At 44.2% G+C, this 23,919-nt stretch overlaps 1 protein-coding gene across 2 annotated transcripts in view; it reads left to right on the top strand.

Moving 5' to 3' along the window:
* The window catches only part of LOC129653099 (calmodulin-binding transcription activator 1-like), an 84,582-nt gene that overhangs the window by 4,470 nt on the left and 56,193 nt on the right, over nucleotides 1–23,919 (top strand). The window contains exon 1 of one of the 2 annotated variants that reach the window (XM_055582417.1): nucleotides 2,595–2,678. The exons of the other annotated variant lie outside the window; for it this stretch is intronic. Coding sequence (XP_055438392.1) covers nucleotides 2,610–2,678 — 69 coding nt within the window. The 5' untranslated portion in view covers nucleotides 2,595–2,609. Of the gene's footprint in view, nucleotides 1–2,594; nucleotides 2,679–23,919 lie in introns of those variants that run through there. 2 annotated transcript variants of the gene reach the window in all.

Below are 23,919 nucleotides of genomic sequence, written 5' to 3'. Positions count from 1 at the left end.
ATTGAGCTCTTCCCCACCCCTGCAGGAGTGGGGGTGGTGGAGAGGGTGGAGGGCAGACTGGGAGAAGCACTTAACAGCTTTCCTTCAGACAGTGTGTGGGGTGTATGTGTGTGGGTGTGGGTGTGTGTGTAGAAAAAAGTAGTCAATCTTCGTTCTGTCTCGGTGTAACTTTCAGGTCATTTAGATATATGTTGATGCTTGTGTAGCATTTGAAGAGCAGCATAGTAAGTATTGTAGAGAATATGAGATCATATATGTCCTTTATAGAAAACAGTGATAGAAGAAGAGAGGTAATATTCTCTTAAGGTTAACATTTCATATCATCAGATAGTAAGGAGTGTATGAACTGCTGTCACACTTTCACTACCAGAAAGTGTTGTATCTACATTTTGTGCCTAATTCTAGTGACTGTTCTTAGGCCTGGTATCTGGTATACTTACTACAGTTTTTATTTATTATGTGATTTAATTCTTTACGCTTTTTAAAGGTACTGTTATTTGTACCTTTCCTTTATTTTGGTCAATAGCTTCAGTGTTTTGGGGTGTAGGTTTGGTGTATATAGTGGTGACAGTAATAATAAAGAATTAACCTGAAAGGTACTTCTTCTTTCCCTCCTGTGTTAAATCAGATTTCCCCTCTACAGTGTCTGTAGAAACCAATTCTGCTAGTATTTCATTCTTAGGAAGAGCTTTTGTGTAAGACTCTTGTAGTATGGGGTCCTTTATCCATGTGAAGATGTGACTGAATATTTTTTGTGGTGGCAGGTGATGTGTGTTTCTTTTGAATTTCCATTATCACAGACCATTTTCTAAAATGTTCTGTATCTTCTAGAATCACTTAACATGACCTTTTTTTTTTTTCTTTTGATGTTCTGGATGACTTAAATCCTACCTCCCTTTTTTTCCCATAAGGTTTCTTTATTGCCCTTCTCATCATTATTTTTAAAAAAATATTTGTAGATCTGCTGTATTTAAGTCTTTCTGTCATTAAAGAGGGATGCCCACAATTCTTTTTGTCCTGTAGTGAGAGGCAGTGCTACTTCTTGGTAGGGAGATAGACTGGGATTTAAGCCACAAGGTAAGGGGTGATGGTTGTATCTGTGACTGGACAGCATCCTTGGTGAAACACTGTGTCCTTCCAGTGCCTGGGCCTCCCCATGTGGGATTTTGGAAATTTTTCTTTTTGCTACATTTAGCCAACTTCCTTCAGTTTCTTTGGCTTGATAATGATACATTTCTTTGGGTAGAGCCAGCAAGTCTAGACTTCATCTGGGGCCTTCATCCAGGAGGTGGTGTGGGATCTTGAAATGTCACTCTGCCTTTTACGGTACTGTTTCTGTGGTCTTTGGTGTCTCTCAGGGTGAGGGTAAGGAGTGTCCTGGCTCCACTTCTCTGTCCATAGAACTTGAGTTAGAGTGCATGGTCACTCATGCCCTGTTCTGCATTACAGCATGTGATGGCTCTGTCTTGTCTTTTTGTTATTTTCAGAATATCTAATCAAGTTCAGGATTTAGTTGATCAGATGTCATCAGATCTCTATTTTGTGCCATCCATGGATGTCGTGGCCATCAGTCCTGTGATTAACATGTATTGCTGTTCTGTCATTAGAAAGGGAAACTTGTAGACATGTGGATGGTCTTCCATCCCATAATATTTGTCATGTGTTTGTAAGGAAAGTGTTTCTCTGTATATATTGACATTAGACAGCAATCCTCGATTTTTTTATGTGATGGGACAAAGTAAAGGGTGTTTTTTCCCTCTCCCCTATCAGTATGCTGGCTGTGTATTTCTAAGGTTCTGTTGCATCTTTCTGCTTTGAACGGCATTGCTTGTAGAAGGTCATGGGCCTCCTTGTGTAAAGATTGGTAATGCTTCCTGAGCATTTTTTAGTTCATTACCTTGGACTAAAAAAGAAATATTATGTACCCCGCTGCAAAGAGAGGCCAAGTGTCAGCCACATTACTCCCCCCCCTTTTATTTTTTTTATTAAAGAGGGTTCATTTAGTTTCAGCCAATTGACATCTTGTAAGATGTATTTTTGAAATGGTTCTTGTGTGTTTACCCCAGTGTTCTGCTCACTCTTGATGGAATTGCATGTTCTGTCATACATGAGTCCCTTGCTTATTTGGAAAAGTGCAGTCACATTTTATTTACTCCTAAGATTTAGCAAGGCCCTTCGACAGGTAACCAACACATGCCTTTCTGAGACTGTTAGCAGAGGGTGGCTGCGAGGAGGAAGATATGCTGGGTTGGGGCTGATTCCCTGCTCAGTTCTCTGCCGTGTGGTTTTGTAGTTACAAGTGCACATAGTGATGTGCCTTGAAATAAAATGTTCAAGGCTGAGTTCAGAACAGTTTCAAACATGCTGTCACCTGGACGCTAATTAAGTGGCATTAATCTCACCCCCGATCTCACTTCTTGATATCATCCAAATACCCCCTTTCCCTTTCTCTCCCACTGAAATCTAAAACCAGCAGTCATAACGAATCCCTGAAAAGGAAGCCACAAAGGCTAGCTCTGACCCCCTTCCCTCTGGCTCAGCTGCTGGCTTTGGGCACCTTGTCAGTTGCTTCTTTTTGCATAGACAGGCTCTGTTGGGGTGAGCAGGTGATGTGGAGCGTTCAGTCATTTAACAGACCAGGCCTGTCTCTCCAGTCTTTCCTTATCAGTTACCACAAGGTAAGATCATGTATTGAGTCACTTAAAAACACTTGCTAAGTGGATGATCCTTCTTCCTTTATTTCTGCCTAGCCGTTAGAATGAATACTGGAGTTAGTCTTCTCATGGGACTAGTGAATCGCTGGTCCCTGCTTTTGTGTCTAACATCTGTGAGAAAAGGGGGCGCTGACTCCCCAAAACTGGAGTCTGACCCTTCAGGACTCGGACCTTCTCTCTGGAGCCTGCATGTTACTGCGGTGGTGATTTATACGTCCAGCTAAATCTAGTATCTGTACCAAGTGGTAAACCAGTTATTTAAGTTTACATTTAGCAGTATGTGTCTGTGTTACATTAGAATGGTATGCAGCTACAGCCAAAGACACTCCTGCAACTAGAAAACAAAAAATGAAAAGAAAGAAAGTCCTTTTCTCTAGTTTTGAAAGCCAGGTTCTGTGTGTTTTTTTTTTTTGCCTTCATCAGGGTTGATTTAGATGGTCAGAAAGCATTTCTGAGGGTACAGCAGTACAATCAAGAATTAGTCTTTTTAAGACTTAAGATTTGGCTTTTAATGCTTATCTGAAAAGTTCTTCTTGAGGATGTATGTGCCCCACTGGTTTTCTGGGGCACATGGATATCAAACCATTTGGAAGCAATAAAAAGAAATTGTTATAAAGTGGGAAATTATCAAAGAGAAAAAATGTGATAGTGAAGAAATTATCCATTGTATTTAAAAAAAAATAATCTTAAAATGATGACTGTAAGTATAAATTCAGGTATCCTAAAGAAAAAATGGATTGTTGGTATGATTGCCGTGTTGAAATCTGCAAATATACTTATTGTATGAGAAAAACTCCCTGAAATGGGGATGCTTAGAAGATAAAGTTGATTGGATTGGTGATTTTAAATTGTTAAGTGTTTTTTCTCTTTTAAAAAGTAATTGAAATAAAATAACCCCTTAGTGAAGAGAATGTAAACTTTAATGGAAGTTCAGGAGAATTAAACATTTAAAAAGTGAAGATTGAAGATAAAGATTTTTTATTGTGAATCCACAAGGGGGTAGTGATGCTCTATCAAAGATATTTGTGGTAAAAATGTGAGATGATCTCTTTTAACACTTTGGATTTACAGATAAAACCGGTAGGCTTGCATTCTAACTTAATAAGATTTTCTTTTCAAAATGTTTATTGGCAAAATTGTTTACTGCTTAAATTTTAAAAAAGTCCATTTTGGGTGAGTGGCTATTTTAAGCCACATGAATGGTAAAGAAGAGAGAATGTCCTTCTAGTTCTGTGCTCTGGAGAGGTTACTGAGGCTCTGAGGGTTACTTATTTTCTAAGAATGTAATAATCTTAAATTTCCTAGGAAACATTAGGACTCTAGGAATCACTTACTTAAGTGTCCTGAATAAAAGGATCTTAGTAAATTATGTTTAAACTTTATAGAGGTTTGTATTGCTAGTTGTATTTTAAATTCTGTCAGGAGATGAAAAATGTAGACAGTCTGCACACTAGCTGTTCTTAATAGTTCTAAGTAAATCCAATTTTTATAATCTCTTTTTTATTAGTTTATATTCCATCATTAGATAAAAGCATTCCTCTCCCCCTGTCCCCCGACATAAAAATTCCAGTATCTTGCCTGAGATCACTGAGTCCCTCCCTGTTATATTCAGAATTGCTCAAAATTAGGCATGGTTTGACAATGCCAGGTAGTTTTTAGTGAAGAACTAATCTATACGGTGTGCTCTTTTTTGAATGTGATGGTGCACGGTGGGAGGAAGATATAAGATGGGAATGAGACTATGTTCTTATTTAGAGACATAGCTAACCATATTTTTTTTTTTTTAAAATAGTGCTTTTAACAATAATATGAAATATTTCCATGGTTTAGAAGTGATGATTGTTTGTAGCATATACACCATGTATTTTTCATGTTTGGTCAAGGGAAAAGCTTGTTCGTTTGGCTTTCTCTCTCTTTCTCCCTGTCCCTTCCCCCCGCCTCCCCGCCTCCCCGCCTCCCGGCCTCCCCTCTTCTTTCCCTTTCCTTATCTTGGGCAAGGGCTTTTTCTCTCTTGTATGTGTTTCAGTCATCAGTCCTGTCTGACTCTTTGTGACCCCATGGGCTGTAGCCCACTAGGCTTCTCTGTCCATGGAATTTTCCAGGCAAGAATACTGGAGCTGGTTGTCATTTCCTTCTTCAGGGGATCTTTCTGACCCAGGGACTGAACCCGCGTCTTTTGCATTGGCAGGCGAATTCTTTACCACTGAGCCACCTGGGAAGTCCTTTTCTATCTTGTACCCTTTAGTAAATGACTAGTGATTTAACATCCCCAAAGACGCACTGTTTCTTTGTAGACTACCCGAAGCTCTGCTGGAAGCTGAACTATGACGTCAGCGTTTTCATTCATGAATTCGGTTCTTCCAAGTCTCTTGTTCTGTGCTCCTGAGCTGACTTCTGGCACATACACAAATCAGTTCACCATCAGTCAGCCGATAAGTCAGCGATAAAAGGTAAAACAAAAGATGCTGGAGTTGTTTTGATGGAGCCATGGTTGCTCATGCTGATTTGCATCAGTGTAGTTTGGACAAGGTTTCTGGCGAAACAGATTGAAACCTAAAAACAGTCAGTTTAATTATCTCATGATTCTGTGGATTGAGTTGTGTTGTGAACATATTGACACTACATTTTTGTTCTCCCATGAAGTTCAGGGTGCTGTGCTGTAGCTCCTTTGTTATGAAGTAGCATTCCTGTTGTAATTTGACTGAATTGGAGGATTGTGCTTTATTTCAGAGAGGCCTGCAGATTAAATTACGTTCTACACAGATTACTTTTGGAATGCATTTGGGTTTTTTTTTTTGGGGGGGGTGGTGTTCCATTGCTCTGGAAATATTTTAAATAACTGTTTGATGCCTAGAGTTTCACTGTGTTGTGACCATAGTTATGTAACTGGCATGGCCATCCTTGTGTTGGAGTTGGGTTTCCTTTTCCTCGATCCCTCACTCCTGTAGCTGTCGACGCCAGCTTCTCCTCCAGGGAGGTCGCTGCTTGTAATTTAGTGCTGCCTGAGAGCAGTTCTTGAAGAAATCTTGTTTGGAGTTGGCCTCTGCAGGGCCAGGCTGGGGGCTGAGCCTCTAGTGGCTGGCATCTTTCAGGCCTCCTGTAGTTGATGAATGGTGAGCTTGAAAAAAGTTCATTTTCTCTGGTTTCTTGGGGGTTTGTTGACTTTCCAGTTATTTAATTGCCAAGAAACATGTAGAAGTAAAGTGTGTTATATTTAGAAATCATTTTAGCTCAGTTACAATTTATGGTTAGAGATGATTCGAACTGCAACCATTTTGATTGATATCCAGTGTTACTCCTGAGATGACTTCTTAAACCTCCTGACAACTCAGAGATACTGTCTTCTCCCAGCCCTAAATGAAACTAGAGCTTTGTGTTCTTTTCGGATGACCCGAGTTTTCTGATGGGGAACAGAGATTTGTGGTCTGTTGTCTTGCGTTCTCCTTTAAGTAGATGCTCCGAGAAAAAAAACTTGAGAGCAAGTAGACATGAATAAGCATTTGAAGCTGACTCAAAGACGTTTATTATTTTCTCTAAGAACTAAATCGTTTTAAAATTATTTAAATACAATTTCCAGGAAGGAATCTGATTGTAAATACTATTGAAGAAAGGAATATTTAATGGTATAGGGTTTCTGTAAACACTGCCTCATTTTCAAAACCATGCTTTCCTGTGGACTGCTGTAGGATTTATGAAAAGTTATGGGTTTGGAGCTCAGATTTCAAAATGTTGGGCAGTCTAGCTGTGGTGTCAGCATTATCATTTTTGTCTTACCCTGAACCAAACAGTGCTAGATGAGTCCTCTGGCCACGGAGGCTTAGGTTTCCTGCGTGGCTTTGAGAACAAGTCCACAGTGGTTCCCAGCTCATCCCTTCTCTTTCTGTAGCCAGAAACACTGGGGAACGGGAGCAGGGACTCCGGCCGGAGGTGTGTGTTTTCTGCTGTCCTGGCTGCCTCTTCTTCAGGCCAGGTGTGAGGAGCCTGTCTCCCTGGCCTCTGCCGCCTTCTCCTCCTCACCCCCTCCTACTTCATTGCTCTCCATTTTGGCTCAGCATCTCCTCTTGGTTTTCTGAGGCTTCAGCTCTCGCATAATGAGTTAGTCGGTCCTAATTTTAAGGGGAGTCACGTGTTGAGTAGAGGGTAGTCCTGGTGACGACCTCTAAAGTTCCTTCCCATTCTGACTTGCAATGATAAGAAAATGAAGCTGGATGTGTGGGATTTCGCTTCATGTCTTGCTATGCTGGTACGCAGCTGTCTTTTCCTGTGTAACTCTATCTTTTCTTTTTGAGGTACTTGCTCCAGGTCAAGAATTAATGTGTTGGCTCAGGCCGTCAGTGTAGGAGGAATTTGAACCGTAGTCGCCCAGGCGCCTTCTTTCTGGTGTACCAAGAGGGCTTAACTCTTTAGGTCTAACATGCTGTGAGTTAAAAATTGTAAAAAGATTGTTCAAGTTGTTAAAAGATGCACAGCACAAAAATGTTCATTCTGCTTAGTTATTCCCTGTGACACATTTCAGGTCTTTATTCTGATATGGATGAGAGTTTATAGTTTTGGAAAAATAGACTTAAATAATACATGAGTACAGATGCAAAAGTGTCTGCTAACCTCAGACATTTTCTGTGTAAGGTAGTATTATTTATATTCATTTAGCTTTATTTCCCGGAGTTGATTAATATAACTGTTACGAAGATGTATTGATTGCTAGACTCTTCCTACTAAGAAACTCAGGTAGACTGGGGAGTTGCGGCGGGGCCACTGTAATTGATCATATTGCATCTTCACTTGGGCACATTCCCTGGGCTGCTCAAGGCCTGGCATCAGGGTTGGGACATTTCTTTCCTGTTTAAAGATACTGAGGGGCAAGTGAAAGTTCCCGGTGTTCTTGGCAACACACTGCCTTATCCTTTCTGTCTCTACCATGTTGAAATGTGCTGGCTGAACCATTTGCTTTGATGAAGCTTCTCATGGAGGTCTCTTCCTCATTTACTTGTATTGATATAGGCTGTTGTGCTTACAAAGAAAGCCATAACCAGTGGAAGGTAGGGAGTGGGTACTCAACATTTTTGAAGTACTTGTTTTTCATCCTAGGGGTCCTCCAGAAATTGATCATGGATTACTTGACCAAATTCAAGGCCCAGAGATTTATTCCAGGCACTCTGGGAGGTGAGGCCCATCAGTCTTTCTCTACTGAATCTGATTATTCTCCAAATGACCCATTGCTGCCTGGCTGTCTTCTGATGCAAATCTGGTGATAGTGGCAACCTTTCTAACCGAGCTGAGTCTCCTTGACAGCTGTTATCTGTCCTCTCCAGGTATTTTTAGTCTCCGGCCTCTGTGGCCACGTCTAGAGGATCCGAGGATGAATTTAGCTGCTCTGGGGCTGCTCCAAGTGGTTGCGGGTGTTCTCTGCTCCCTCCTCTCCAGCCTCCCGCAGCACCACCTCTCTGGAGGCTCAGTGCCCTTGTCGCTCGATGACCGAGCAGAGACAGAAATCATTTGTTTAATAAGAATGAAAAAGTCAGGATTTTTCAGGATGCTTTTCAAGATAAACAGTGGGGAGCAGGGATGGTGCACAGCAGTAGCATGAGTGGACTTCATGCCACTGAATTGTACATTCAAAAAGGGCTAAAGTGGTTAGTTTTACATTATGTATGTTTTTTTATGATTAAAACCACCCTCCAAATGGATATAAAACCCAGTGATAAAAGTATCTATAAGCAGCTGAGAGTAACTATGTGGCAGTATTTTCATTATTCTAAGTTGGCAGGTGGTGCCTTAAATGGAGGTTCAGAATCCACCTCATGCCACGTGTGTGTGTAGACACACACACACACACACACACACACACACACACACGCACACCCCCCCCCCCCACAGTGAACGCACAGTGGTCATCAGCTCTGTGGTTCATTTGTTCAGAAGAGGGTGGGCGCTGGACGCTGGTGTCACAGGGGAAGCAGTTGGAGCAGTTTCCCGCAGGGATCATGGGCGCTCGTCCTAGGTGCAGTGAAGGCTGCTTTTGTGTAAGGAGAGTGGAGCCACCTCAGCCTCGCGGGAAGGAGACCAAAGGGAGCCGTGAGTCTGCAGTGGACTCGAGCCTGGGGCTGAGCCTGGCCCTGCCGGCTCCCCTCTGTGCTGGTCCTTCTGCCTCTCCTCGCTGACATGATGCCTCGCTCATACCTTCCATGCCGTGTGGCTTCCCGGGGCTCTCTGTCCTCTGACTCCAGTCTCTGTGGCGTGTGTTTAAAGGGCTCAGGACGGAGGGTCGGACTGACTTCTCTGAGTTGGTGGTTTTGTTTTCAGAGGCTGGGGATTCTCCCTGGTCTGGTCCACGCTGAAGGAGGGTGGGCTTGGATCTGCTGGTCGTCTGATCACTTTGAGGGGCTCACGGCCAAGGACTGTGGGAGGAGGGGACCATAGCATGGGGTCCTGATGCCTTAACCTCTCTCTGTCAAACCGTGTAAAAGGAAGAATACTGACCCCAAAATGGATTTCCTGCATTCACTTGCTATAGTGAGTAAACTTTTAAAAAAAATTCCTTTCTAAAAATCATTTATTTATCTGGCTGGGTCGGATCTTAGTTGCAGCATACAGGATCTTCCTTCTGTCCTGTGGAATCTTTTATTTTTGCTGTGATGCACGGCTTAGTTACCTTGTGGCATGTGGGATCCTAATTCCTCAACCAGGGATTGAACCTGTGTCCCCTGCATTGCAAGGTGGATTCTTTTTCTTTTTTTAATTGGGGTGGAAAATTGCTTCACAATTTTGTGTTGGTTTCTGCTGTACAGCAACACGAATCAGTCGTAATTATATACATATATGCGTATAGATATATGCCGTTTCCCTCCTGAGCCTCCCTTCCGCTCTCCATCCCACTCTTCTAGGTCATCACAGAGCACCAGGCTGGGCTCCCTGCAGCTTCCCACTAACTATTTTACATATGATAGTGTATATATGCAAGGCAGATTCTTAACCGCCAGATACCAGGGAGTAAACTTTTTACTGAGAAAATGTTCACTGTGGCTCCAGCCACGAGGCCCAGCATCCTCAGCCTGCCTGGGCGTGTGTATGGGTAAATCAGGGGTGACGATGCAGGCAATGCACGCGGGAGCCTCGTGGTCCGGCAGCCTCTGCCCTGTGGTTCTCAGGGAGAACTAGCAGTTGGCGGGGGGTGTGTGCCTGTGTCTTTTGAGGTGTCCCCCAGTTCACATACTTGGGTGGGCTTCCTTGCCTTTCCCCTTGTCGTGGACCACGAAATCTGGGAGGCTGGAGATGTTGCCTCTGAAGAGGGCGGAGGTCTGGAGGAGGAAACAGGGAGCAGCCTATGTCTTAAGGACGTATGGCCACTGAATGCACACTTGTTTGCTTTTCCTTCTCATCCTTCCTGCATCTACTCTCAGATTTTTCTTGATTTCTCATGGGAGAAGAGGAAAGAAAAGGAGAGCAAACAGGTGGAAGGCTGAGAGAGCAGGTTTGGAGGTCTGTGTAAGAGGCTAGTAGCCAGCACACCATTGAGGTCCGTGAGCTGCTCAGTGACTGATGCTTCATAGTGATGACCTTGAGTGTATTCACAAAAGCAACACCACGTATGCTCTGCTTAACAAACGAGGCAAGTATATAATGTTTAAAAGAAACATTGTCATCAGGTGGTTTTAGTAGTCAAAGGGATTTGACACTTTTTTCACTATAACAGTTTTGGGTGGGAGGTGGGAAGAAGGTTCAAGAGGAAGATGACATCAACCTATGGCTGATTCATGTTGATGTATGGCAGAAACCATCACAATATTGTAAAGTAATTATCCTCCAATTAAAAATAAATAACTTTTAAAAATGTACAAGGATAGCTTTACTGATGTATAATTCTTTTACCATAAAATTCACCCTTTTAAAACATACCATTAAGTGGTTTTTGGCGTGTTTAAACACAGCTGTGTAACTGTCATCACTGTCTGATTCCAGAACATCTTCATCACTCCTGAAAGAAACCTCTGCCCGTTAGCAGCCGCTCTGCTTTCCTCCCTCCCCTCTGCTCCAGGCAATTAATAGTCCACTCTCTCTTCCTGGACTTGGCTGTTCTGGACATTTCATACAAATGGAATCCTACACTACGTGGCCTTTGGTGACTGTCTTCTTTCCCTTAGCATAATGTTTTCATCCACATTATCAGTTCAGTTCAGTTCAGTCGCTCAGCCGTGTCTGATTCTTTGCGACCCCATAAATCGCAGCACGCCAGGCCTCCCTGTCCATCACCAACTCCCGGAGTTCACTCAAACTCATGTCCGTCGAGTTGGTGATGCCATCCAGCCATCTCATCCTCTGTCGTTCCCTTCTCCTCCTGCCCCCAGTCCCTCCCAGCATCAGGGTCTTTTCCAGTGAGTCAGCTCTTCGCATGAGGTGGCCACAGTATTGGAGTTTCAGCTTTAGCATCAGTCCTTCCAATGAACACCCAGGACTGATCTCCTTTAGGATGGACTGGTTGGATCTCCTTGCAGTCCAAGGGACTCTCAAGAGTCTTCTCCAACACCACAGTTCAAAAGCATCAATTCTTCCATGCTCAGCTTTCTTCACAGTCCAACTCTCACATCCGTACATGACCACTGGAAAAACCATAGCCTTGACTAGACGGACCTTTGTTGTCAAAGTGATGTCTCTGCTTTTCAATATGCTATCTAGGTTGCTTATAACTTTCCTTCCAAGGAGTAAGCGTCTTTTAATTTCATGGCTGCAATCACCATCTGCAGTGATTTTGGAGCCCCCAAAAATAAAGTCTGATACTGTTTCCACTGTTCCCCCCTCTATTTCCCATGAAGTGATGGGACCAGATGTCATGATCTTAGTTTTCTCAATGTTGAGCTTTAAGCCAACTTTTTCACTCTCCTCTTTCACTTTCATCAAGAGGCTTTTGAGTTCCTCTTCACTTTCTGCCATAAGGGTGGTGTCATCTGCATATCTGAGGTTATTGATATTTCTCCTGGCAATCTTGATTCCAGCTTGTGCTTCTTCCAGCCCAGCATTATAGTTTATATCAAAACTTCATTCCTTTTATGGTGGCATAGTACTCTATTGTATAGACACATTGCATTTTATTTATCTGTTAACCAGTTGATGGACACTTATTTCCCCTTTTTAGCTCCTATGAATAATGCTGCTGTGAACGTTTGTGTACATGCTTTTGTGTGGACAGTGTTTTCGGTTCTCTTGTACAGCTAGGAGTAGAATCGCTAGGTCATATGGTAACTCTGTGTTTAACTTTTGGAGGACCTGCCAAACTGTTTGCCAAAATGGCTACATCATATTACATTCCTGCTAACAATGTTTGAAAGTTCCAGTTTCTCCACATCCTTGTTGGCACTTGCTGTTGTCTGTCTTTTTGATTGTAGCCATTCTTATGGACACAGCTGAGCGGCTGAACAGCAGCAGCATCTTGGGGATGTGAAGTGGTGTCCTGTAGTTTTCGTTTGCATTTCCTGAAGGCCACTGATGGGGAGCATCTTTGTGCTCATTGGCCATTTGCATGTCTGCTTTGAAGGATGTCTGTTCAAGGCCGAGGCCCATTTTTGAATGGAGTTAGTTTTTTGCTTTTGAGTTGTAGGCATTTTTTGATATATTTTGGATAACAGTCCCTTATCAGATGTAGGATTTGCAAATATTTTCTCTCATTCTGTGGATTCATTTTCTTGTGGATTTCCTTTGAAGCACAAGAGTTCTCAATTTTGAGTTCCATTTACCTGCTTTTTGTTGCTTTTGCTTTCATAATTAAACTATTGCTTAGTCCAAGGTTATGAAAATTAACACCCGTGTTTTCTTGTCAGAGTTGAACAATTTTAGCTTTCACATTTAGGTCTCTGGTTCACTTTCAGTTAATTTTTGTATGTTGTGAGATAGATAGGCTTCCAGCTTCATCGTTTTGTGTGAGGATATCCAGTTGTCCTGGAACATTTTTTGAAAAGACCATTCTTTTCTCAATGAAGTATTTAGCACCCTTGTAAGAAACCAGCTGCCCATAAGGGTGTGGGCTTCATTTTGGAGTTTCATTTCTAATCCAGTGACCTATGTCTGTCCTTATGCCAGTACCACGCTGTCTTGATTACTGTAGCTTTGTAGTTAAGTTTTGATATCAGAAAATGTCCCTGAACTGTTCTTTTTAAAGATTGTTTTGACTGTTCTGGGTGCCTTGAATTGTCATGTGAATATTAGGATCAGCTTGTCAATTTCTACGAAAAAGGCAGTTTTTATATTGATAAGGCTTATATATTGAATGTAGGGATCAATTTGGGCAGTTTAAATCCATTTTATGGATCCACCGTTTGAGAACTAGTATTGGCTAACTTGGGATTCCCAGATGGCACACTGGTAAAGAATCCACCTGCTGGTGCAGGAGATGCAGGTTCGATCCCTGGGTTGGGAAGGTCCCTTGGAGTAGGAAGTGGCATCCCACTCCAGTATTCTTGCCTGGAAAATCCGATGAACAGAGGAGCCTGGCAGGCTACAGTCCATGGGGTCACAAAGAGTCAAACATGGCTGAGCTACTGAGCACACACATGTGCACTGGCTAACTCAAGCAGCCAAGCATCTAGCCCTAAAAAAAATGTTTTAATTCATTTACTACAGTAGGCTTTGTTGTTGAAAAACTCTAATTCCCTGTTAGGCTAGAATTGGACTGTTCGGATTCCAAGAGAGCAAATAGTTATTCATGTAGCCTGTGTGTGTAGGCTTTTTGTGCTGTGTGTTTTTACGATGTGAAAGTTTGCTGATGCCTTGCATGTTTAGAAAAGATGTGATAGTCTGGTTAGCATTCATTCTGATTAATAGAGAATTAGCAGGTTCCATGTATGAACATTTAATTTCAAAGTGTTGGAATATGTTACAATAATATTGTGACCTTAAAATTTATATTATTATTATTGGAGGTGTCAGAAAATATTTTAGGATCTTGTAGTCCTGTGGGGGCTGTGTGACTCTCAGTTACTGTTAAAGTCATGGCAGTTTATTTACTCAACAAGTAATAATAAAGTGCCAGCCCAGAGAAGGGCAGACATGGTCCCTGTCCTCATGCAGCTGATGGGGAGACCAGTGTTAATTAAGGTGTGTGTTTAGTTGCTCAGTCGTATCTGACTCTCTTACGACCCCATGGACTGTAGCCCGCCAGGCTCCTCAGTCCATAGGATTCTCCAGGCAAGAATACTGGAGTGGGTTGCCATTTCTTTCTCTAGGGGATCTCCCCAACCTAGAGATCGAACCTGCATCTCCTGCATTGGCAGGTGGATTCTTTACCACTGAGACAGTTAACGAAGGTGTCATGTGTAATTATGTAAGGCTGATACACTGCAGGCGTCTTCCTAGTGCTGTGTCTGGTCCATACTATGCTGGTGAGCATAGGGCATCAGAAAGGGATCTGTTCATGTGGGAGCTTCGGAGATCCTTCCTGAGCTGCACCTGAAGGAAACCAGGCATTAAGTGAGAGAAGAATGGGGGAAGCTTTAGGTAATCAGAGGGCTGGCTAGTGAGATATGTGGGGATATCCTGGGTATATCTGGCTGCTTGTAGCTTTTGAGGGGTCCCTGAAGACAGAGGATGAGATGGCTAGATGGCATCACTGACTCGATGGACGTGAGTCTCAGTGAACTCCGGGAGTTGGTGATGGACAGGGAGGCCTGGCGTGCTGCGATTCATGGGGTCGCAAAGAGTCGGACACGACTGAGCGACTGATGTGATCTGAAGACTTGACTCTGGTCTTTAACCCTTAGGTGCCTTGTGATTTTGTTTTGAGCAAGTAACTTAGCCTTTCTGAGCTTTTTTACTCACTGTTTTTTAATCTTATCAGGCAGTGTGTAGCCATCTTTATTTAGAGATACTTTCTGAAAACATACAGAAATCTAGGCTTTTGGTTGATTGTTTTTATACAATTCAAAAATACTTGTTTTTTTCATGACCTTCTTTGGTTGTTTACTTAGGAGTGTAATACTGGTAAATCAAATATTTTTCTGAACATTTTCCCTAGTCTTGGAAATTAGGATTCACTTCTGTTCATAATATTCCAGAAGCTTCCGGTATGCAGGGGAGCAGATGCAGATGCAAGGAATGCTGTCATCAGGCTCTGGGAGGACCCAGGAGGACTTCTGGAAAGTGGTAGAATTCGGCCGCATCCTTGACAGGCAAACATGGTGGTTTGAGGAGAGTTTCCTAGTGGAGGAGATGAGGCAGAGGCTCACAGCCAGGAGTCCTGGGGCTGGGATTCCTGGTGCGTGTGGGTAGATGAGCCTGGAGAAGTAGGTGGGGGGCGGGTGTAGAGGCTGGGAAGGCACACTGAGGAGTCTGGCCTCTGTTCTCTCTGCTTTGGGCGCAGCTTCTAGAGTTACTTCTTTAGCATAGGAGTGGGGTTGATTGGCGAATCCCTTTTCCTTGAAGGTGCTAATAAGGGCCACCTGCTTACTGCTCCAGCTTCCTTTCTGTTTTCCAGCTGTGGTCAGTTCTTTTAGATTCTGGTTGTCCCAGGGCACCACGCTTTCTCTTGGTTTTACGTCTTGCACGTTGTCATCGCCTTGGCTTAGAAGGTGCGCTTTCCTCTAAAACATATACACACGTACTCACGCATTTGCTCTGTCCACTGCCTCCGCTTGTCCTCTGGGTCCCTCCTTAAATCACACTTGTTGAGAAGCCCTCTGGGCCTTGCCTTTCTTTTCAGGTTGGATTGTACACCCTTCCTGGTGCACTTGTAGCACTTCATGGTGTTCCTGCTCACGGCACATTATGGTTGTGTTGATGCTGCTGGCTTACTGCTCTTTCTCCTTCAGTTAGAGCTACATCTTCAGTGGCCAGAGGCTTGAGCACCTGGCACCTGTAAATGTTGTTCGAATGAATGACTGTGCAAAGAGGAAGGACTGGAGTTGGCAGGAAACAGCTCCTGACGAGAATGTCTGTAGCAGTCAATTGGAAAAAGAAGCTGGTGTGATTGAGTTGTATGTGGATGTACGAGAGAAACACACTTTTGTGACTGACTGACCATGGGCTCTGAGGGATGAGAAGAGGTGAAGGTGACTTCTAGCTTTTGCACCTCAACTGGTGTCAGGTGAGGCCATTAACTGAGTGAGGGGTGACGAGGGATATTGTTTGGGGTGAAAGTGAAAGTTGCTGTCACGTCCAACTCTTCACGACTCTATGGACTGTATAGTTAGTCCTTGGGATTGTGCAGGCCAGAATACTGGAGTGGGTGGCCTTTCCTTTCTCCAGGGGATCTTCCCAACCCAGGGATTGAATCCAGGTCTCCTGCATTGCAAGTGGATTCTTTACCAGCTGAGCCACAAGGGAAGCCCATGTTTTGGGGTACAGTTCAGTTCAGTTGCTCAGTCGTGTCTGACTCTTTGTGACCCCATGAATTGCATCACGCCAGGCCTCCCTGTCTATCACCAATTCCTGGAGTTCACCCAAACTCATGTCCATCGAGTCAGTGAGGCCATCCGGCCATCTCATCCTCTGTTGTCCCCTTCTCCTCCTGCCCCCAATCCCTCCCAGCATCAGGGTCTTTTCCAATGAGTCAACTCTTCGCATGAGGTGGCCAAAGTACTGGAGTTTCAGCTTTAGCATCAGTCCTTCCAAAGAACACCCAGGACTGATCTCCTTCAGAATGGACTGGTTGGATGTCCTTGCAGTCCAAGGGACTCTGAAGAGTCTTCTCCACAGCACCACAGTTCAAAAGCATCGATTCTTTGGCGCTCAGCTTTCTTCACAGTCCAACTCTCACATCTATACATGACCACAGGAAAAACCATAGCCGTGACTAGATGGACCTTTGTTGTCAAAGTAATGTCTCTGCTTTTCAATATGCTATCTAGGTTGGTCATAACTTTTCTTCCAAGGAGTAAGCGTCTTTTGGGGTGACTGGATGCAAACATGTCATTTCTATTTCAGGTGTAATTGGGGTTGTTGTAGCATGTCTGTGCACAGTATGACCTTTGGGAGTGCAGATCAGAGATTAGGGAGTCATTCCTGTCACCCTGTTTTCCTTCTTCATTGAACTTTCAGACGGCAAAGGAGCCTGGTGATGGCGTCCGTAGAGGTCAGCCTTCCTGGCACAGGACAGGGTGGAAAAGGGTGGTAAATAGACTTGGAGGGGCCTCTGGTGGAGAAAGTAAGTTTCATGAATGTGGAGACCTCATTTGTCTTTTCTTGTGGCTCCATCTCTGCCCAGTGCCTGTTGGTGGAAGGAATGAATCAGTTCAGATGAATTAGTAGAAGTCATAGTAGTGGGTGAAATTGTCATGAGAGAAAAGAGGGGATTTGTGGGCAGAAATGTGGTGAATGCCTACATTTAAGTGTCAGACGGGGGGAGAGGACCAGGAAGAATGGCCAGAGAGGTGGGAGAATGAGAACACAAAATCAGACATGCTTCAGTACACAGGGTTGTAAGGAGTTATCCATTATAATGCCAAGAGTTTGAGTAGAATAAAGACTAAGAAAAAAGTACTGATTTTGTTGGTTTGATAGTGAGTTGAGAGGATGAGAAAAAGGTAGCAAAAGAGAGTAGATAATTCTTTCAAGAGTTTTGGTGGTAAATGGAGAGTGTTGATCAAATGATAGTGAAATGACTAAGTTGAGAAAAACTCAACTTAGTGAAACAACTTAGTTAAATAGTGAAGTTGAGAAAAGAAATTACTAGGCCCTGATGGGTGTATTAGTTATCTTTGCTGCTGTAACAAATTACTACAAACTTAGCGGTTTATAGAAAGGACACACTTGTTATCTGGCCCTGTGGGTCAGGAGTTCAGGGAGGGCTTTGCTTGATCTTCTGCTTCAGGACCTCACAGCCTGAAGTCAAGCTGTCAGCCAGGGCTGGGGTCACATTTGAAGGCCCAGCTGGGGATGGACACTCTTCTGAGTCCCATAGTTCTCATGGGCCTCCCCAACATGGCAGCTGCTTCATCAGAGCCAGCAGAGGAGCGTCTGCCAGCCGGATGGAGGCACTGTACACGCTGCCTCATCATGGAGGTGTTGTCTCAGTGACACATTCTGTTGTGAGAAGCAAGTCTGTCAGTCCAGTGCACACTCAAGGTGGGGAGCTTACACAGGAGTGTGTGCTCACTAAGGGGGTGGGGTCACAGGTAGTCCCCCATGGCGTTACAAGGGGAGGGTGATGGCATGAGAGAGCAAAGGACGGTTCTTTAGAAAGAGGGCTGTGGGGCACAGAGGCAGGATGGGGGTTTTGAAGGTGAAGTTCCAGGTATGTCACGCTGATGACCCTTTTCAGGAAGCTGCCTGCCTTCTCTCTTCATCCCCTCTCGAGGGGCATAGGTGCTCTGGAAGTGCGCTCTCCTGTGAGATGAATTCACAGAGGAATACAACAGGATTATCATGGCCATTGATAACCCCTCTGCCTTGGCTAAGATTGAATTATTTATCTGCAAATTCTTGGCCAGTGGAGGTATCTGCTCTGCTTGCTGTAGGATGTTGTTGAGGATCAAATGAGGTCATTCATATGGAAGTATCTTTTGGAATGTAAGATTTGCAGACAGAAGGCATTAACTGTACTACTTTCCCCCCGTGTTTAGTAGAACACACAGACTGTACCACACATGTAGCTTGTTAACTTGGGTTCATTATGTTGTACCTAAGTGATGGAACTGGGCTTTATTTTAATGCTGTGATTATTTTTAGGACTTTTGGAGTAGACTGTTTGCTTTTATGATAAATGACCCCAAACTGTGGTGCCTTTCAAGTCCTTGTGTGTAGTTTTTCAAAAATCTGCCCTTGCTGTCTCTTGTCACTCTTGCTTCCACTTGTCTGTCCATCTCTTGCTGTCCTTTGCCTTCTGACTTGTTGCTTCTGACCTCCTCTGGGCTTGGCAACCTGATGATCAAGCTCAGTAGAACTGAGTGGTTTAACAGTAATTCAGCTTGGGTTTGGGCTTGGGTGTCCTTCTCACAGAGAAGCGTGTGAGCTTTCAGGCGTGGACCAATCTCTTTTGGCCTTCGAGTGTGTCTTGTATCCTTTCTAGTTCTGGTTGCGTTTGAATTAGGTGAGTCCCCACGCCACTGGGTTCCATTTAGGAGGCATGTCACTTACTGCTCTGTTAGGCAAAATGGTGTCCTCCTCTCCTTTGGTTTTGGTGAGATTTTAGTTAGGGGGCTACAGCAAGTGATAGGTGATCTGTGATTTGTGGACTGAAAATGTTAGAGAATCAGGAAAAGCTTCTTATCAGGTTGGCATCAGGCTTGTGTGTAGCTGGTCTTTCCTTTAGGGTGTCAAACTCCCTGTATGGATTCCTGGGTATTCTTCCATGTTCATCGTATGCTGGAGCTTTTCTGTCACGGCAGCTTGTGAACTTTTTCTGCCCTAGCTTTTGCGTTGAGTCCCTGCATTATTAGGGGGAGAGCCTGTGTTGTGTGGAGAGAGCCCAGGAGTCCTGCAGGGAGACCTCCTCCGGGTTCTGCCAAGGGCCCACCTGTGGCCCTCGACCAGTGTCTGTGCCTGGGCCTTGGTGTCTGGAATAGACATAATGTCTGCGCTGCTGCCTGTTGGGCCAAAGTAAGATTTTATATGTGAAAGTGCTTGTTAAATGTTGTTGTTTAATTGTTGTGTCCAACTCTTTGTGACTCCATGGATTGTAGCCCACCTGTCCATGGGAATTTCCCAGGCAAGAATACTGGGGTGGGTTGTCATTTCCTTATCCAGGATATCTTCCTGACCCAGGGATGGAACCTGCATCTCCTGCATTGGTAGGTGAATTCTTTACCACTGAGCCACCTGGGAAACCTTTGTTAAATGCACATAATACCAAATAAAATAAAATGCCTAGCCTATTGGGTTGATAGCTCTCTCTCTTTGAGGAGTTAAAAAAGTTATCAGTATTAGTAATGATAAGTGCTGCTAAAAAAGTGTAATTTTAAATTTCATGTAGCTTTTTTTTCTGAATGTGTCCTGCTGGAATCTATTTATACAAATGAGGATGTTTAATAAATGCTCTTTGATTATTTTCAGAGTATTGAGTATACTGGCTTCCTAGCCAAATTAAATTTATAAAAATTCTAATGATATTGTGATTCATAGCTAGGAAGAATTTTTTTTTTTCATTCTTAAATCACTTTACGCTTTACATGAATCTCTGGTAATAGTGAATCAATTAATGTGATTTCTTAGGTCATAAATCAGGCTTGATAGATTGTAGTATTAGTTCCTGTGTAAGCATCTCAGACCTACAACCGTTTTGTGGTCTGTTTTAGCAACTTGTTTGCTTTTGAACTCAATTCTAGGTGTTGAACTCAATTTGAGAGCCTAAAATGGTTTGTGCCCCACTTACCTTAGAGGTTACTGCCTCACTTTCTTGTTGCACCGGCCCTAGTAGTGGGAACAGCCACCACTCCTTTTAACTTGAGTACACACTTTAATTTTGTCTTTATCCCATAGGAGTGTTGGGAAGATTATTATAGTCACACTTACAGTATATTTTAAACTTCTTGAAAAGAGGGTAATATGTGAGCATGAAATATTTTTGTAGTATGCCTTGTAATTTTTCCCCCTGCTGACCCTTTGTGGTTTGTGTTTAGGGTGCATGGTGTTTTTCTAGTCGCTGAGGTCATCAGCTGGGAGGGTTTTCTGGAGGCCCCCCGAGGCTGGTCTCTGACAGGCCCTGTGTTGCCCTCTGTTAAACAGGCCTGTGCTATCACCACAAATGGTAGCCTTGATTCTGTTGGTGTCCGTGAACATGGCAGGGTATTTTCAGCCCTTCATTCTTCTTAGTGGGTCAGAAGGAACTTTTGTCTTGTTGCTTGATTGTTCACGGACCAGAGGATGGGTGGCTACCCGGGGTGGCCTTAGAAGAGGGAGACAGAGATTCTTGAAAAGACTAATGGTCATTATTCAGTGAACCCTGCCATCACCAGGGCAAGAGATGGGACCACTCTTTTTCCTTTCCATGAACTTCTGGGAAAGTTGTTCATCCATGAATTCAACAAATATTTGAGCTTGTATTATGTGCCAGACATTAAGTACTGGAAAAGCCAGACATCCTTCAAGGATGCCCTAGGTATAGTCTTATTTTGAATATGATAGAAAAATATTTATCAGTATAGAAAGACTACTAGATTGGGTTTAGATGCTGGATGGCTTTAGGGATTAAAGGTGGAGGTTATAGGTTCAGAATGCATTTTTGAGAGGACTGACTCTTCTGTAATTAAAAAAAATAATTACAAATGGCATTGTGGCAGAGTCTGTGAGCTGATCACAAAACCGGTCTCTTCTTCCCGGGCAGGTAGCCAGACCGCATCTCCCAGCCTCCCTGATGGTTAGGCGTGGCTTAGTGGCCGTATTCTAGCCAATGGCATGAGAGCCAAGAAGGGAGCCACTTCCAGGCCTGGCCCCAGGGCCCTCCCTCTGCAGGATTTCCGTGCCCTTTCCTGTCTGCTGGCTGCTGCAGAAGAGCCCAGTGAACTAGGAAGGCTTGTGCCTAGGATGGAAGGAGATCTGGGGCCAGAGCCACGGCTGGGGGGAGAGCTGCCTTCTGACTTACTGTTGTGGACTCTACATGAGCAAGAAGTAAATATTTATGGTATTTGAGCCATGATAAAGTTCGTTCTAAGAGTTAGCCTGCCTAACAATGCTAGGCAACACTGGTGAGTCTAGTAAAGGTGCTGAGAATTTTGGACTCTGCCTTCATTTTGATTATTTATATGTCACGTCATATGTAATGATCAGTGAATTTCAAGAATCAGTTTAAAACTCCATGGCAAAAATCTTCTTGACGTGTCACTTTTAATTGATACAACTGGTTTATTGCATTCAGTGTGGCCTTTCTGTGGGTCCTCAGTCGGCTTTAAAGGGACTCTGTGGAGTCTTAAACATTGCCAGTGCTTATGTCAAAGAGCTGTAAATGCAGTTTTCATCATGCTGCTTCTCTGTCCAAAAGCCACTTATCATTTCTTGTTATACAGCATTTTCTTTCGTTTATTCCATCATCCAGAATTCTATATAGTGTGTGTGTGTGTGTGTGTGTGTGTGTATATGTAAATATATAAAATAAGTGTAGCTATGTGTAACACACTGACCTAGGTTCTCTAAAGAGAGACAAAAATGATAAAGCATATTCTGCGCCCCCGAAAAGTTTGTGCTCAAAACACAGATAGTTACTGGTTTTCCACAGTTATCAACTCACTTCAGCCTTTAATAAATCATGTATTATTTCATTACTTTTTTTTCTTTTTACCATTGTCTCCAATTAAATGTACTTATTGAAAGCAGGGAGTGTATTTTCAGGAGCTCCTCTGTCCCCTCTCGGGCACTTCTGGCAGACTATGGAACCTGAACTCAATTGAGTGACCATCCCTGTAGTTTCCATTGCTTCTGTTGCTTGGCTTTCCTGGTACAGTTTTGCATTATAGTTTGTGTCCACAGACGAGAGTTGTTTCGTAGGCCATTAGGAATTCATGGAATTGTGCCATCTGAAGTGTTGGGACTGGAAGGATCTTTATTAGATTAATTCCTGATCTTTCCGATCGTCTAGTTCCTGATAGCCCAGGTGTGACCATGAGTCATGGGGCCTTCCTAGAGGCACAGTCTCGGGCACACTCAGACCCGTGAGTCAGAAGCTGAGAGATCCTCAGATGACCCACATGTGCATTGCAGTGGAGATGCCCTGCTCAAGGTCACCCTCCCACTTCTCTCTGGAGAAAACTCACACAGCTGTTGATCTCAGTGGTTCCGATCCCTGGATACATCTTGGGATCACTTGGAAACCTTTAAAAAATACTGCTGCCTGGGTTCCATCCCTGTGCATTACATGGTCAGAATTGCAGCCTGGGCACCAGAACTTTAAAAATCTTTCTCGATGACTGAAGTGCAGCCACACTAAGAGCCGCTCAGCCTAGTGAGTGCTCAAGTCAAGGTTTCTTGATGCTCTAATCGGGTAGTTCCCTCGACCCACATGTGGATATGCTTTCAGAGCAGAGCTTTCCCTACCTGGTTCCTCGTCGGGGTGCATCCCCTACCCGGCTCCTTGTTGTTCCCACCCGGTTCCTCGTTGTGGAGTGTCCCCTACCCGGTTTCTCGTCGTGGAGTGTCCCCACCTGGTTCCTCGTCGTGGCGCGTCCCCTACCTGGTTCCTCGTCGTGGTGCGTCCCCTTGTCGTGGCGCGTCCCCTACCTGGTTCCTCATCATGGCGCGTCCCCTACCCGGTTCCTGGTCGTGGCGCGTCCCCTACCTGGTTCCTCATCGTGGCGCGTCCCCTGCCCGGTTCCTCGTCATGGCGCATCACCCTGTTTTCCTTCACAGCTCTTAACCCACTCTCCACCTACCTCTCCCACTGGCGGATACTCCATGAGACAGACCTTCATTCCTCTTGTTCCCTGCTGGGTCCCAGCTCTCAGGATGGTGTCTGGTGCATGTGAAGTGCTCTCTTAATAGGTGTGGGGCGCCTGGAAGGAGATAAAGAGGGGTGCATCTGGAGAGAAGCGCAGCCTGTTCAGGCGGCACCAGTCTGGCCGCTCACCTATGTCAGAGGTCAGGGTGGGAGAGGCTCCCGAGGAACAGGGGGCGGGGTGTGTGCGTGACTGAGTCAGACTTCACAGCCAGCCAGCGAGGGCAGCATGAGGGCAGCACGGAGACTGGACCCAGAGCTGGCTTGTTTCCCCACTCTCCTTTGTCCTGTGCACTGAGAGCTTGACTGTCTTCCCCAGGCCTGTCTGTGAGGGGTGGTGGTCCTGGGCTCAGAACTACAGACCCACAGACCTTCCTCCCTCCCTTCCGGAGCCAGGTCTAGAAATAGACCTCGGGTCCCTTGACAGGACCTAGCTCAGATCTGGCCCTTGGGTGCTTACTGCAAGGCAGCCATTGCTTATGTGAGTTAGCTTGTTTTGCCTTGTTTGCTTTGAGATCATTGTGTTTCTGAGGTTAGGATGACATTCAGTTTCACTCTCAGGTTTAGTAAGTTTCTTTCCTGGTCAAATTAACTATTAAGACTTCGTTTGTTATGGTAGCATGTTGGGAAATCATGGTTGGTTGCTCTTGATATTTCTGTTCCGCATGTTGTTTGTTGTTTTTTTGTGTTCATTTCTTTCAGTTTGTTATTCAGTATATTTTGCCACACATTTTGCCTGTCATCAGACTCTGAAGTCAGGTGGAAAGGTGTTCTTATGAAGCCATTCATTCATGTGTTCCTCTGTCCATTAGTGGTTTTGAAAACTTGTGTGAGACGTCATGATTGGTGGCAAACCTGAGC

Source organism: Bubalus kerabau, chromosome 5 (genome assembly GCF_029407905.1).
Source record: "Bubalus kerabau isolate K-KA32 ecotype Philippines breed swamp buffalo chromosome 5, PCC_UOA_SB_1v2, whole genome shotgun sequence".
NCBI lineage: Eukaryota > Metazoa > Chordata > Mammalia > Artiodactyla > Bovidae > Bubalus > Bubalus kerabau.
Note: the sequence above shows the minus strand (reverse complement) of the source record. Positions and strands in the feature narration are given on the sequence as shown.